The 14,819-nt window shown below is 40.5% G+C and overlaps 1 protein-coding gene across 1 annotated transcript in view; it reads left to right on the plus strand.

The window, feature by feature from the left end:
• Nucleotides 1-14,819, plus strand: part of FAT4 (FAT atypical cadherin 4) — a 141,637-nt gene that overhangs the window by 85,490 nt on the left and 41,328 nt on the right. The window contains exons 5-7 of the mRNA XM_083460323.1: nt 1,602-2,524; nt 3,360-3,534; nt 14,019-14,199. Of these exons, the coding sequence (XP_083316449.1) occupies nt 1,602-2,524; nt 3,360-3,534; nt 14,019-14,199 (1,279 nt within the window). The remainder of the gene's footprint in view (nt 1-1,601; nt 2,525-3,359; nt 3,535-14,018; nt 14,200-14,819) is intronic.

The following is a 14,819-nucleotide window of genomic DNA, read 5'->3' on the forward strand; positions in this document are numbered from 1 at the left end:
GGACCTCTGGAATCTGGGCTAGCCTTGGCCCACCAGGATTCTAATTTTGTCCATGAGCTATTTTAGTGAAACTACACCTGTCTGTCAATCAGGTGACTCCCTTGATGTCAGGTGGTTCACTGGGCATGGTCAGTCCCTGCAGATGAGAGCATTTCACCCCTGTCCCTGTCAGCTGATGGGCAGTGAGATAAATCCTGCTTGGACACTGTCTCTCCCCCACTAGGAAACTTCAACAGCTGGAAAAGACCACACATCTGACAGTTTGCCTGTGTGGATCAAAAATATCTGGGCAAAATGGTACCCAACCCTTGGTCTGCACTGACTGGCAATGATTCTCCATGGCTTCTGACAGGAGTCTTTCTTAGCCTGAGAATTTTTTTGCTTGTAATGGATGTGCTTTGCCACCGAGTTATGGTTTTTCCTGCTCTCAGTTGCCATTAACGAAAACTCTGCTCACCATTCTAATCTTCCTTCCAGTAGCACCTTAAAGACCAACTAAGTTAGTTCTTGGTATGAGCTTTCGTGTGCATGCACACTTCTTCAGATACACAGTGCATGCACACGAAAGCTCATACCAAGAACTAACTTAGTTGGTCTTTAAGGTGCTACTGGAAGGAATTTTTTTTATTTTGACTATGGCAGACCAACACGGCTACCTACCTGTAACTGGAACCATTCTAATCTTGTCTGCCTAATAACTGTTCTTCTTCTAAATGGGAACTTTTTAAAAGGAACTGGTACCCCTCCCCCCAATGTAAATTGTATTTTTTTAATTCAGCTTTCTATTCAAATTGTACCTTTCTATTCAATGAATCAAGAAGCAGTTCTCAATAGATCACTCACTCATGAGCTATAGACTTAAACTTGCTAGTGCCAGGAAAAGGATTACCAATTCAGCTGCCAGTGTAGCATGCTGTGTCACACCATGGACAGTGAATACTATCAGAACCTAATATTTTATACAGAAGTTAGAATCTCTCAGCCTTATGACCGAGAATTGCAACACAGCACCTCATCGGATTAATCTGTTATCATTGTGGAAACTCTTTATTGTCTGCTGAACAACAACCCTACATCTAAATCAGTATTTGTTAACAAGTAGGAGAGTTTATATATCCCATATAAAACAATGTTTGCTGCTCTTCAGCTGAATTTTAACCATCTCTTCTTTAACAGAAACTGGTAACCTGATCACAGCCCCAGCTGCTCCAGAGCAAAACTAGGTTAGGTGGTGTGATACTGACTTTCGGCATACAAAATCTTGTCCAAAGGCATTGTCACAGTGATAAACCAATGACTTCTCATCTTTTAAAGCAATTGTGTGCATGTTCCAAATGGTCCTGGTAATATACCAGTGACAAGTGCAGGGATCATCTTCTAGCTGTATGCATGTTATCTCTGCTTTCAAACGTTGCACTGAGCACACTTGTTGGCATGGTGCAGCAAACACAAGCCCATTTCTCCATGTGTTCTCTGTAAGTGGTGGGAACAGTTGAAGGCTGCTATTGATTGTACAACATTCAGGATAACTAACATGCTTTATGTCCTTAATGACTAAAAGTGGTTAAATCTCTCTTCTTTCTGTTTGTTTCGGTTTTCAGGTTCTAATTCACAATTGTCCTACAGCATTACTTCTGGAGATAGCCAAAGCCAATTTAACATTGACAAAAATGGGATTCTAAGCATCAGGAAGCCTTTGGACCGTGAAAGCCAATCTTTCTACAGTCTTATTGTTCAGGTCCATGATATGGCTCCTCTTCCAGCCTCCAGATACACAAGCACAGCACAAGTATCTATCATTCTGCTAGACGTGAATGACAACCCTCCGAGTTTTATCTCTCCTAAGCTGACCTACATCCCAGAAAATACCCCTATTGACACCATTGTTTTCAAAGCCCAAGCAACGGACCCAGACAGTGGTCCAAACAGCTACATTGAGTACAATCTGCTAAATCCTTTAAGAAACAAATTCAGTATTGGTACGATTGATGGAGAAGTAAGGCTCACTGGAGAACTGGACAGAGAGACAGTTTCTAATTACACCTTGACTGTAGTTGCCATGGACAAAGGTCAGCCACCTCTTTCTTCATCTACTGATGTAGTTGTGATAGTCCTTGACATCAATGATAACAATCCCGTCTTTGCTCAACAATTATACAAAGTTGAGATTGCAGAAAATATTCTAACTGGGACAGACGTGGTTCAGGTGGTTGCTGCAGACGGAGACGAGGGTTCCAATGGGCAAGTTCGCTATTCCATCATCAGTGGAAATACTAACAATGTTTTCCGGATTGACTCCGTCACAGGGGTAATAACTGTAGCTAAACCTTTGGACCGAGAGAAGACACCTTCTTATGCATTAACAGTTCAGTCAGCTGATCGTGGAAGTAGCCCGCGGATTGATACCACTACAGTCAGCATTATTCTGAAGGATGTAAATGATTATATTCCTACATTTGAACTCTCTCCCTATTCTGTAAATGTCCCAGAAAACTTGGAAACATTACCAAAGGTCATTCTCCAGGTTAGTATGTGTGAGAAAATAATAAATAGTGCATAATAGGCAACACCTTCATAATCGGAGTAACCTGTTGTTGGGTGTCAGCCATCAATTTTGTATTACGCTGAACAGGCACTTCAAGTTTTAAGTAGCTCCTTTCATGAGGAGAATGACTTCCACTTGCACAATGGGATTCCCCCCTGTTTTCTTGCTTGCAGCTCCAACTATTCTGTTCCCCCAAACCTTGGGAGCATATTTGGGGTCAACGCAGATAGGAGGACAAGGTGGGGAAGTCCTATTGCACAAGTGGAAGTTGCCTCATCTGCAAAAGTATTTGGTTTGATACCACCATATACAGTTAACTATATAATGGCTTGGTTTTGTTTGCATAATTCTAAGATAGTTTTAGCCCTTGACAGTGCATTAAACAGAAACTAAATAGCTTTTTTTTAATCTTGACCTCATTTTTTTTTAAAAAAAAGCTTCTCATTTTCACCCACTTTTCTTTATTCTCTCTCAAGTTTTTGCTTTGCAGTAATTTTTTGGTGTAGTTACTGAAGTGTTATTAAATCTTTTTTTAAAATATAGATGCACGTCTACCATTTGTTTTCTAAATAGCTACATTCAACCTTTTGTTGACAGCAGCAGCTGGCTGGGGGTGGGAATATAATTGGTATCTTTAAAGGAATAGTTAAAGGTATGCCGGATCTTTTCGTTGTTTTAATCAGTTTTAATAGATGTATCTGCTCCGTCAAGCACAAGGCCACTTTTCCTTTGATACATGAAAAATAATTGTATGGCCAACAAAGGGACGTTGGGTAGGGATTTGCAGTTATATTGTGCTTCATTACTTCTATAGGTTGTAGCAAGGGATGATGATCAGGGCCCAAATAGCAAATTGACCTATCTTCTTATTGGTGGAAATGAAGATGGGGCCTTTACGCTCTCAGCCAATGGGGAGCTCCACCTTGTACAGAGCTTGGACCGAGAAAAAAAGGGGCAATATAACATGCTGATCACAGCGGCAGATTCAGGTAAGCCAAGTCAATTGCACAACCCTATTTGCACAACCCTATTTAAGTACCAAGAGACATAGTCTTATATCTAAAGAAATGATGAAACGTAAAACTAAACATTCCTTACTGTTCAGGGGGATGGTGAATTACATAAATTGATAACACTCTTGTGATGGAATCCTGATTCCACTAAAGCCAGCTACAAACATTAAGGCTGCAATGCTATACCCTTACCTGGAACTAAGCCCCAGTGAACTTAATGGTACTTACGTCTGAGTAGACATGTATTAGATTGCACTGTAAAAGATCTATGCTCTCAAAATCTGGATTTAATATCTAGTTTTAACTTCCATGGTGCTTTTTTTATTGATTTGCTACCTCTGTCACCATCACTTAGTAGCTTCTCTGTCCGTGCAGGAACTGGTCATTTGTTTTTGTTTTTTTCCAAGGCTGGATCTATTTGCCAAACATCAGAAATGATGCAAGTTGAAATAAGATAGAGAAAAACTAAGTATAGAATGCTGCATTCCTGTAAGCACCGTGAAAGTTATCCTGTATTTTACTGGCAACTGCTATCAGTTACACGTTTTATGTCCTCTCTGTTAGAGGATTTTTCTTTCTAGCTTTTACACTGGGGAGCCCAGGAGATAAAAGATGTGGTTGTCAATGGTGTGGTAGCTGTAGTTTTCTGGAGGGTGTACAAGGATAAAAACTGAAGCTTTCTGCTTCTGGCACATAAAGAAAGGGAAAGAGGAGTAGCAGCAAATGAGCCGCAGAACTGGAACATAGGAATCTGTGTTATGCTGAGTAAGTCCATTGGTCCTTCTTGCTCATTATTGTCTAGTGATTCTCCAGGATTTAAGGCAGGAGTCCTTCCTAGTCTTACCTGGAAATGCCAGGAATTAAACCTAGAACTTTCTACATGAAAAACATATGCTCTACCATTGAGCTGCACTAGGGTGAATCGTTACAAACACAAAGATCTGGCTGTGTTGATAACTGGTCTCTTCCATCTTGTGGCCATTCCACACAGATATAAAAAATATTTACCATTTTACAGTGGCCAGGTGAATTTAGCCTCTTTCTGGAATAGAAATATATGTAGCAGCAGCAGCAGCAGCAGCAGCAGCAGCATACTGTGTAAACAGAGCTGCATCTAAGAAGCCAAGTTTCCAAATGGTTCCTCAAGCCCTTTGTGGCATTTAGCTGTGTTAATAGAAACCTCCTCCTGTGTCCCAAATGAAATGTACTGGCATGGTAAAAATCTAAGGTACCCCAGGACAGAGCTCTTAGAACTTTAATAGTTGTGTAGAAGAGGGCACTGAAGTTTACATAACAAGATACATCCACTTAAATGTTCTCTTCTACTGTTAAAAGTTGAAAAGCCCTGTCTTCATTTTCAAAATCTCCACATGGATCTCCATATATGTGGTTGTGTTTGGAGCAGACATCCCAATGGGTAGAGTGAGCTAATATGAGCTGATACTGGAAGGTGTTCATAGACATTTCCCAGTGATTGGTTTGGTTGACATTGTTTCCAGTTCACACACAAAAATACATAATACTCCAGTGAACCGAATCTTACTGAAATAAAGAAGAAGAAGCTATAAACCTCGTATCTGGAATTGTTTGAGGAGTTTTTTTTGCCAAGTTTTTGACTTCCAGACTCATGAGGACAAAACAGACAAAGGGACTACCCTTGAGTAAGCAACTGTGTAAGCTACAGTGAGGATCCATAGTAGCCCTTAAAAATATTTATTTAATGCCTTCTATGTGTCACTTCTATTTTTAAGCTTGTGTAATTCACACAGTTTTCAGCTAAGATAACACAGCAGAATTCCTTTGCAGCAAGCAAAGCCGAGTGTGCCAAAACCATGAAAAAGGGCAGCTTGTCAAAAACTAACACTCATCCATACAATCTCTGAAAATAAATCATGCAATAGATATTACCCCACGGACCTTGGTTTGGTTTTTATTACCGGGGGGGGGGGGAATGCTGGTCGGTTATTTTCAGAAATGTACTTCCTTACATAGAACCCAGATTTATAAGTTGTGTGTGTGCTTTTCAAAAATAGAGCACCATATGAAGGGAAGGGCAAAGTCTTAGTTGCCTCATTATTTTCTTTCTCTGATTGCGCCCGTAATGTAGTAGTATACACATACTCCACACATGTACTGGAAACCTGGTGTGATGGCAGACATGGAAGCAAATGTATTTTGTGTCTCTAGGTAGACAGATGGGTGATAGAAAAGGACAGGTAGAAATCCTTCAAGGCTCAAACTCTCCACCATCCTGACTCAATAAATAAGCAGCAACAGTAACACCAATGTCCCAGCAAACATGCTACTTAACAAAATCTATATCATCCAAATGTCTGTCTACACACACACACAAGAATCTTATATGTCTTCATGTTTGCCATCACTGTAGGTTTATGTGGACAGTGGCTCTGTAGCTCTATCTAACCGCACATTCTGCTTCTGTTATGGTAGACTTGCAAATATGATGCTACTGGGGTTGGCATGTTACATCATACTTGTTTGGTCTAGAAAAACTGAGGACCTCTGTGCACCAGGCTCCTTGATATGGAGGTCACTCGCTCACATTGATGATGGACTTCAGTTACGAAGAGGTTAGGTAGCTCTGTGTGAAGTGGGGAGAGCTTACATGGAACTTTGTAGGCACTGACTTTTAGCAAACTTCTACAAATCCACGAATCACAAACCATATCAATACAAAGAGAGTTTTTCCTGCATTCTTATCCCTCAATGGTTTCTAGGAGCAGCTGCCATTCCAGTGTGGCTTGTGTAAAAGGGCCCTTGCAGATCAGCTGCACACATAGCCACAACTGCTGGCTGATTGCAGAATTATTTTTGGTGTTAACTATGGGATATGCTTTGTTGAATTCCTTTCTCTTCCTCCATTCTCTTTCTCTTACTCATTTGTAAGCTAGACAAGGCACTGCCTGCAGGTGTCCCTCAAGCATTCCAGCTGTTCTGCTTTGCAAAGGTATCCCTAGGTAATGGCTGCATGCCTTCTTGCTTTCAGAGATAGCATCCTCCCCACAATTCAATTAATAGGATAACTGAAGAATTCAATCACATAGTGGCCACTATAGTATGTTCTTTTTGGAGCCTGGGTGATATATCTTACCATTTACAAGCTATGCAAAACAGCAGTCAAAATTAGGTAATGGACCTTTCTCTAGTGCCCCTCCCCTTCTCTCACCAACCTTCAGTTTTTACTTCTAGCTATCTATATTACTAAGGGCATATCCACACCATAAATGTAAGGCATAGGACTTCCCACAAATAATCTTTGGGACTGTAGTTTCCCCTCTCAGTGCTACAAATCCCTAGCATCTTTAATAAACTACAGTACCCAGAATATTTGGGGGGAAGCCATATGTTTTAAATGTGTGCTGGATGTGCTTTAAAGGCCTAGTGTAAAACTGCCCTTTGTGTAACATTATTTGTTCCCGTGGTATGGTCAGCTCAGGGTAGCTGCACAAAAAAGTCAGTCCACACCATGCTAATATGTTTGGAATGATAATGAGCCACCACCAGAACAGGCAGGCTACTGAGATGGTGGTTCATACGGCCTTTCATCTGAGGTCCTTAGCAGCACAAATATACTGTGAAATCCTATGAAGTTGGACACTCAGCCACAACTCTTATGTCAGTCCATAAAACATGGTGAAGAAGCAGTTTCCCATTGCTAGAGTCTCCTCTATCATAGTCTACAAAGGAAAGATGCAGTTATTAGATGTGAGTGTCTAGTAACATGGCATGCAACTATTTGAAGTCAAGGGAAGAGAGAGATTTAATGAATATATAATTAACAGATTTGCCTTACCATTGAAAAAGAGCACATTTTCCTTCTAAAGGTATTACTGTCTTTGCACAAAGTAAAATAGGTCAGTTTTATTATATTCAGATTTGAGTACCTCTACCTTTGTGTGTGTGAGAGAGAAAATGATGGGGGGAAAGAAGCTTTCCTTGAAATAAAACAAATAAATAACGCCACCATATGTTGAAAGCCAGAGATGAGCGAAATGGCAGTGTGCCACCCCAGAAAGCGGTAGCTTTTATCCTCACTTTTTCATCTTTGAACATTTTTCTGGAGAAATGTTGGCTTCCATCCTTGCTGTTATTAATTGCCTGACTATAGAGTAGCACATCTGGATCCTTACTAGCAGCCTTGGCTTGCCATCTGAGTGAACTATGGTTTTTCCTCCTTCTCCCCACCCCCCTTTCTGCCGCCCTGCACATTTATGAGGCAGAACGACCTGTTACCTGAAGAACTCCTTCAACCAACTTGCTCTGATTCAAACCTTAAAAGCCTGCACTTGCCAGATTAGTTGTTCCTTACTTTCTTTGTTTCAAAGTGGGGTGGATCTTTGGTACCTTTGCAGACTTATTGTTTGGTATTTCTCTTTGCCGCTGCAAAACCTAGCAAGATTTTTCTTTCTTTCATGCTTCCTTCTATGCCTAGAGAAGGGTTACATTTGTAGCTGCCTCACTGGCATGCTTTTTTTCAGGCTTAAAATAAATCCAAACCATGCAGCTTCACAATCTTGATTTGTTACGCTTCTTTCCTCATAGTTAGCTCTGTTCCCTTAAGTGGTTTGGCAAATTACATATTTCAAGAAAGCTATTCTATTTTTCTTTGCCCCACTCCACCCCCATTGCATTCCGTGCTGTGGTCTTCAAGCCACTTATTGCCTTTTAAAGCGTTCTGTGTAAATTCTAATGTTTACATATTCCTACAGAATTATTTTGCTCTACATCATAGTCCTGTTTCTACTTTGTATCTCCTTCTAGCATCGCTAACAGAGTCACTATAGGAACATCTATGACCTTTGTTTCCAGCAGATAAAAGCAACATAGGAACTTGCCTTATATTAAGTCAGGCCTTTGGTCCATCGAGCTCAGTATTGTCTACACTGACTGGCAGCACCTCTCCAGGATTCCAGGCAGGGTACTTTCCCAGCTATACCTGGAAATGTCAGGGATTGAACCCAGGGCCTTCTGCATGTCACTCAACTATGGCCTTCTCTCTCTCTGTAAGATATATTCCTTGCAGATATCTAACATGTATTATTATTCTTATTCCTATAAGGAGCTCAAGGTGGCATACAAGGTTCCCCCCTGTCCATGTTATCCTCACAACAACCCCATGAGGTTGGTTAGGCTAAGAGGCATCAACAAGCCAAAGGTCACCCAATGAGCTTCATGGCTGAATGGAGATTTGAACCCTAGTCTGCCAAGTCCTAGGGATGCAGGTGGTGCTGTGGTCTAAACCACAGAGCCTAGGGCTTGCTGATCAGAAGGCCAGCGGTTCGAATCCCCGCGATGGGGTGAGCTCCCATTGCTCGGTCCCTGCTCCTGCCAACCTAGCAGTTCAAAAGCACATCAAAGTGCAAGTAGATAAATAGGTACCACTCTGATGGGAAGGTATACGCCATTTCCGTGCACTGCCCTGGTTCACCAGAAGCGGCTTAGTCATGCTGGCCACATGACCTGGAAGCTGTCTGTGGACAAACGCCGGCTCCCTCGGCCTATAGAGCGAGATGAGCGTTGCAACTCCAGAGTAGTCCACGACTGCACCAAAAGGTCAGGGGTACCTTTACCTTTACTGCCAAGTCCTAGTCTGACACTCTAGCCATTGTACTTTCCATTATGTCAACCTACCCCCTGCCTCCTGCCACTTGGTTGGGGGGACATATGTAGATGGGGGTCTGTTCTATACATACAGGTTCTCAATAATGTGGAACCTTGATTGTGCATTCTCAGTGCTGTTTTATTTAACTCTTAATAGCAGTTGCTGGTTGAGCAGCGTGGTGATGTGCAAAGCAAATTTCCCAACTTATACATTTTCTCAAAAATTTCCTAGCAACAGTGGTCTCGGACTGCTGATGAAACAGAATGCTACAACTTATAAATTGAAAGTCTGTGAGTTAATTCTTCAGCTCCAAGGCTACAGAAAACTTAATTGCTAGGATAAGACTAGTAAAACCTGAACATATGGCAAGGAATACTTATCCTGTTGGTTAATCTTCAAGAGTCAAACAGGGTGTTTTTAAAGCATAATTCAATAACAAAGAAAAGGCAGGCTTACTGTGGGTTATGCAGAAGTCATTAAGGGGCAAGACTGACTTAGTCAGTGGTTTCTTAAATAACCCGATTTCCTAGTCTTCCAACAGCAATAACTTTTCCAAAGAGTTAAGTGATTTTTATATATATTTAAAGTTTGGGTTTTCTTTTGTTTTTTGTTTTTTAAATTGCAATGCAAAACCCACATTCCTGAAGCCCTATACTTAACAAGAGGATGTCATGCTTCACAGAATTTATGTGTATTCTTTTTGTGCCCACGGATCATAGGAAAGAGTATAGAAAAGCATGGTGAATCAAAAATCTGCACCAAGCTGAAACCATCCATGTAGGTTTCACATTCCACTTTGACTACAAATATGAATTATAGTCTCTACTTGACCTTCTAAATGCACTACACATATTTTTAGTATCACTTCAAAGTGCACATTGTCTTGACTTGATATTTTGAAAGGAGATATAACATCCAAAGTAAAATCATCTGGCTACGATCAGATACTGTGCAATATGGGTCATATCAACAATAATTTTCACATAGTTATCACTTCATAGATTTGGATGGCAGCTTTGCTGCATAGACAGATGATCTGCTAGCCTGTCCATTCCAAGCAAGAATTTCAAGCTCCCAACTTTCCAGGGATTTGCATTGCCCAATATTGTTTTGCTTTCCAGATTAAGGACATAGATAATTAGGAGCCTGATCAAAGCCCTCACTGTTTACTTTTTGGATAATAGTCTGTTTTGAATTCTGATTTGCAGAATTGTAAAACAGCTCCTGTTTTCATTATGTAAAGTGTGATTTACACATAACTCTTCAGTTACATGTGGGCCACTTGAAAGTCAAGTATATGATGTGCAACATGTCAGGCAATTCATGTACAGAATGGCCACATGGATCTGGCAATCAGTATCATAGTTACAGACTGTTCAATGCACTTTGTTTCAAAATATTCAGATCATTATGGTCCTTAGCATATACTGGCTCAGGCTGTATTCAGACAGCACTTTATTCTGTTTTGCTGACTTTTCCTTACTTGATCATTTCTGCATTTTTATGTGATCTTTCACACAGTGTAAAAGTCACCTCTGGGAATTTAGCAGAATGTTGTGGAAGTTCAGTGTTTATTTCCATGTCAATTGCTTCCAGGGGAAAAAAATAAGTCTATAACCCCATTATAACATGGAACATCACAGGAGTTTTGCACTGTAATTTCCCCGCTCTTTTCATGGATCACACCATGCGCTAAAATTGGGGATGGTATTCGTGCATATAGTCCTTTCCCACCATTTTCAGAACTGAACACGAAACAGAAGCATGCATGCGCACAGGGAGTGGTAAAATGTCCAAAGATGTCTGCTGCTGTGTCACATCATGTTCACTGGTGTGAGGAAAACTTAGCACAACAAGGCAGTATATTGATCAAAAAGCCACAGTTCCATAACAAAACAGGTGATGCAGTGTAAAAAGAATGCTTGAAATCAGGACAGGATGATTAACATTGTAGCCAGGAAAACAATGCAATAATACCCACCCATAGTTTGCACATGTCACTAAGGAAAACCATTGCTTAGCATGAACAAGCCAATGTGCAGCTTTCTGAAGAAGAGGGCATGGCTACTGACTTCTTCCTTAGTTCTCCTTCTGTCATGATATCCACTGCTAAGCTATGGTTTGACATTGTTCAAACCTGGGCTTGTGGTTTGTCTCCTCCAGATAAATCACAAAGGGTAAGAACAAACCTTTGTTTACCTTGGTTACATCTCATGGTTTGTCCCAAGCAAGACAGATCATACCTACAGTAAGAACAAATCATAGCTTATTTCCCAGCAGCACAAGAGCAGGAAGACTGGGGGAGGAAAATCCATCCCCTTTCCCTTCTGCCAGGAAAAGTATCCTGTTAGTGAAATTCCATTCATAGGAACTTAGGAAATTACGGTCTATGCCGTTCTGGTGTTATTCATCACACTTTTGTTTATTTAATTGTATTAAGATGTCAATCCAATTAAGTTGCATTAAATTCTCCATGTTCTGTCCCCATCACTCTCCTGTTTTACTATTTGTTTTAAAAGAGGATAGATATATTTGCTGATTTGCCATTTCGATGTGTTGCGGTTAAAATAGAGTGAATTCTAAACAACGAAGAAATCATTTGCTATTTTATTACCAATTTAAAATCATAACAATGTACAGTATACATGACTTTGCCTGGAATGTAATACATTTTTGAAGATTGGCTTCCCTGCTGAGAGAGAACCTGGTTTATTCCATGGAAAAGTTCGAACTTTCTAATAGCACATGACATCTGCTCAGAGGCCCCATTCAGTGAGCATTTGATTCCAGCTTTGCTGCAAAGCAACAGGTTTCAGTGGAAAAGGAATTCCAAGCCTGTCAACTTGCTTTTGTATATCAGGATAATGATATAATTAATTTACATGGGGCTTCATACAGTTGCATTCATCTGCAGCTTAAATGATATCCAACAAAAAATTGCAATAATAATTCTCTATTTTATTTGTGCATTTTTGGAGTAGCAGATGCCTGCACAGTTTGTCATTAGTTTTCTGGGATTTCATTTTAATCTTTAGAACTGTCACTTTGATTCTGAAGGGAGTAATATCTTCATTATTTCCAAAAAAACACAAACCACCCATCAATCTAAATACATTTACATGGATGTAAGCTTCATTCATTTCATTTATTTATTTACGGCTATTAGCCCATAAAATATGTACAAAAGATGTAAGCTTCACTGAAACAAAAAAAGATTCAGATCCAAGTAAAAGTTTTTATGGTTGAGGAAGAAATCTGTACGTAGGGTTCACCATTAATATTGCTGGCCTGAAAACAACGACTGCAATCATAGGCGCACTTACTCGACAGAGAACCCCGTTAAATTCTGTGTAACTTATTTTTGCATGAACATTAAGGATCATCAGGGCATGTCAGCAAGATCTGTGTGAGTTAGACATCCTGGTACCTTCCAGATAGGATTAAGAAGAGCCCAACTAGTTCACCATCTTGTACTCATAATCGCCATCCAGATGCCTGAAGGAAGCCCAGGCACTAGAGCCCTTCCCCTTCCTATGGTTTCCAGCAACTGGCATTCAGAAGCATTCCATTGTGCAGGCAGAGCATAGCCATCATAGCCACTAATATAGCCTTTGTCCCTCGATATTGGACTACAGTTCCCATCATCCCCAGCCAGACTCATCAGTGGTCAGGAGATATAGTCCAAGGACACCAGGTTACCTACCACTTTTGATCAGACTAAGAGTGAGTGAGCTTTGAGCACTAGAAAGCTGCTTTTTTTATTATGCTGGGCTGGAGGACCTGCTGTACAGTGTTGCCAGTTTTCACATTTTCCAAACTTCCACATTTGTAATTTAAAGATGGGTTTTTTAATGGACAATTTTCTGCTCAGGGGCAGAAAACACTTTTGGCATCATGGCACCACAGGAGCAGTATTTTTTTAATTGACAAATTTCAGGGTCACAAAAAAACAACTCTTTGGGGGTCAAATGTGGCCCGTGGGCAATGGGATAGCCACCCTTGGCTTATATATTGACTTTTTTTTTTGTAAGTGCTGGTTTTCTAAAATATTTCCAGAAAACAAAGGAGGCAAGAGACATGCTTACCTGAACCTTGATCCCCGTGACCTTGAAACTTTGTTTTTCTGTCCACTGAAATTTCAAGCAGGGTTTTTCAGCCATTTTCAGAATATGCATTGAGGTATATGTGCCGGGTGAGCTATCATCATTCAGGGAAGCATTCTACATATACTTAAATGCACTTGCTATATTGTTATGTATGTTCCAGGGTGATGAACTAGTCTGTGCAGAGGTTGTCTGAGAGCAGCAGTCCTCTGTCAGCTGGCAGACACGCATCTGGACAGCAGTTCCTTTGTGTAGCAGGCATGGAAGGAGTTAAGCCTTCCCTCTTGCCCCCTGTTGCTTCTCTTCCCCGAATAGTCACAGCCATACTTAGCTTTTCTCTAACAAAAAGTGGCAGTCCAGATTTTGTTACACCTATTGGCATGCTCTTGTTCACTTTAGTGGCACTCACTGGATGACCAATTTCAGTCATTAAATTCATCCGGTTCACTGCAGGTCAGTGTTTGTGTATTGTTCTCATTTCTCTTTGCAAGCAGCAAACCCTTTACTTGATAATACAAGATTCAAAGCTTTTCCTGTGTGACTTCATACTCTGAGAGTTCCAGAGGACCTTCTTTAAAAACAAAAGTGACCTTGCTCTTTGCATGGATTTGACTTTAGAGCTCTGTGAACTGTGACATGTTCATGTGTGAGATAATAAATGAAGAGTGGCATATCCAGTATTAGTATTGTAACTTGGGTAACCTCTAGCATTTCAAATATCTTTCCCCCCCTAGGAAGTCCTGCCCTTACTGGTACTGGAACTATAGCTGTCAAAGTAGATGATGTCAATGATAACGTCCCCAAATTTGCCTTCAATATGTATTCCAAAACCATTCCGGAGGACGCACCCACAGGGACAGACGTTTTGCTTGTAAACGCCTCTGATTCCGATGCATCAGTGAATGCTATCATCAGGTATGTTGCTCTTGTGGTGCTTCCGATGCTGTTTAATTTAGGTCCTGTTTCCTTTTCATGCTTTGGGAAAAAAGGAGAAATGAGCATGCTAGGTTTTGTCTTGCATTGTTCACAAATACAACATGGTTCAGGGCTGGCCAAGGACTTTTTGCTGCTTGAGATGAAACCGAAAAAATTGCCCTTCCTTTAAGTGTGCAAAGTACCCAAAGCCAGTTAATCTACTTTAGTATCTGAGACAAAAATGTCAATAAAATTATAATAAATTATAATTCATGGCACCAACAATGCATTGCCTGAGGCAGCCATTTTATGGCCACCCTGGATTGGTTTGTGACAACAACAACAACAATAATAATAATAATAAATTATTTATACCCCGGCCAGAGCCAAGCTCAGGGTGGCTAACACCAATAAAATTACAATAAAAACATAATGGGGGGTGGGACAAAGCAATTTAAAATACAGGTTAAAAATACAGTTTAAAAAGCAGCCTCATTTTAATAATAGCCCATGGTTCAAAACCATAAGGGGGGATGAAATAGCTCTGTATTTAAGCCACTTGACTTAGGTGGGCTGAAAAACACTGGGTCGTATCCAATAATGACTTTGCCACAAGAGTG

This window comes from Podarcis liolepis (genome assembly GCF_965112155.1).
Source record: "Podarcis liolepis genome assembly, chromosome: 9".
Classification (NCBI taxonomy): Eukaryota; Metazoa; Chordata; class Lepidosauria; order Squamata; family Lacertidae; genus Podarcis; species Podarcis liolepis.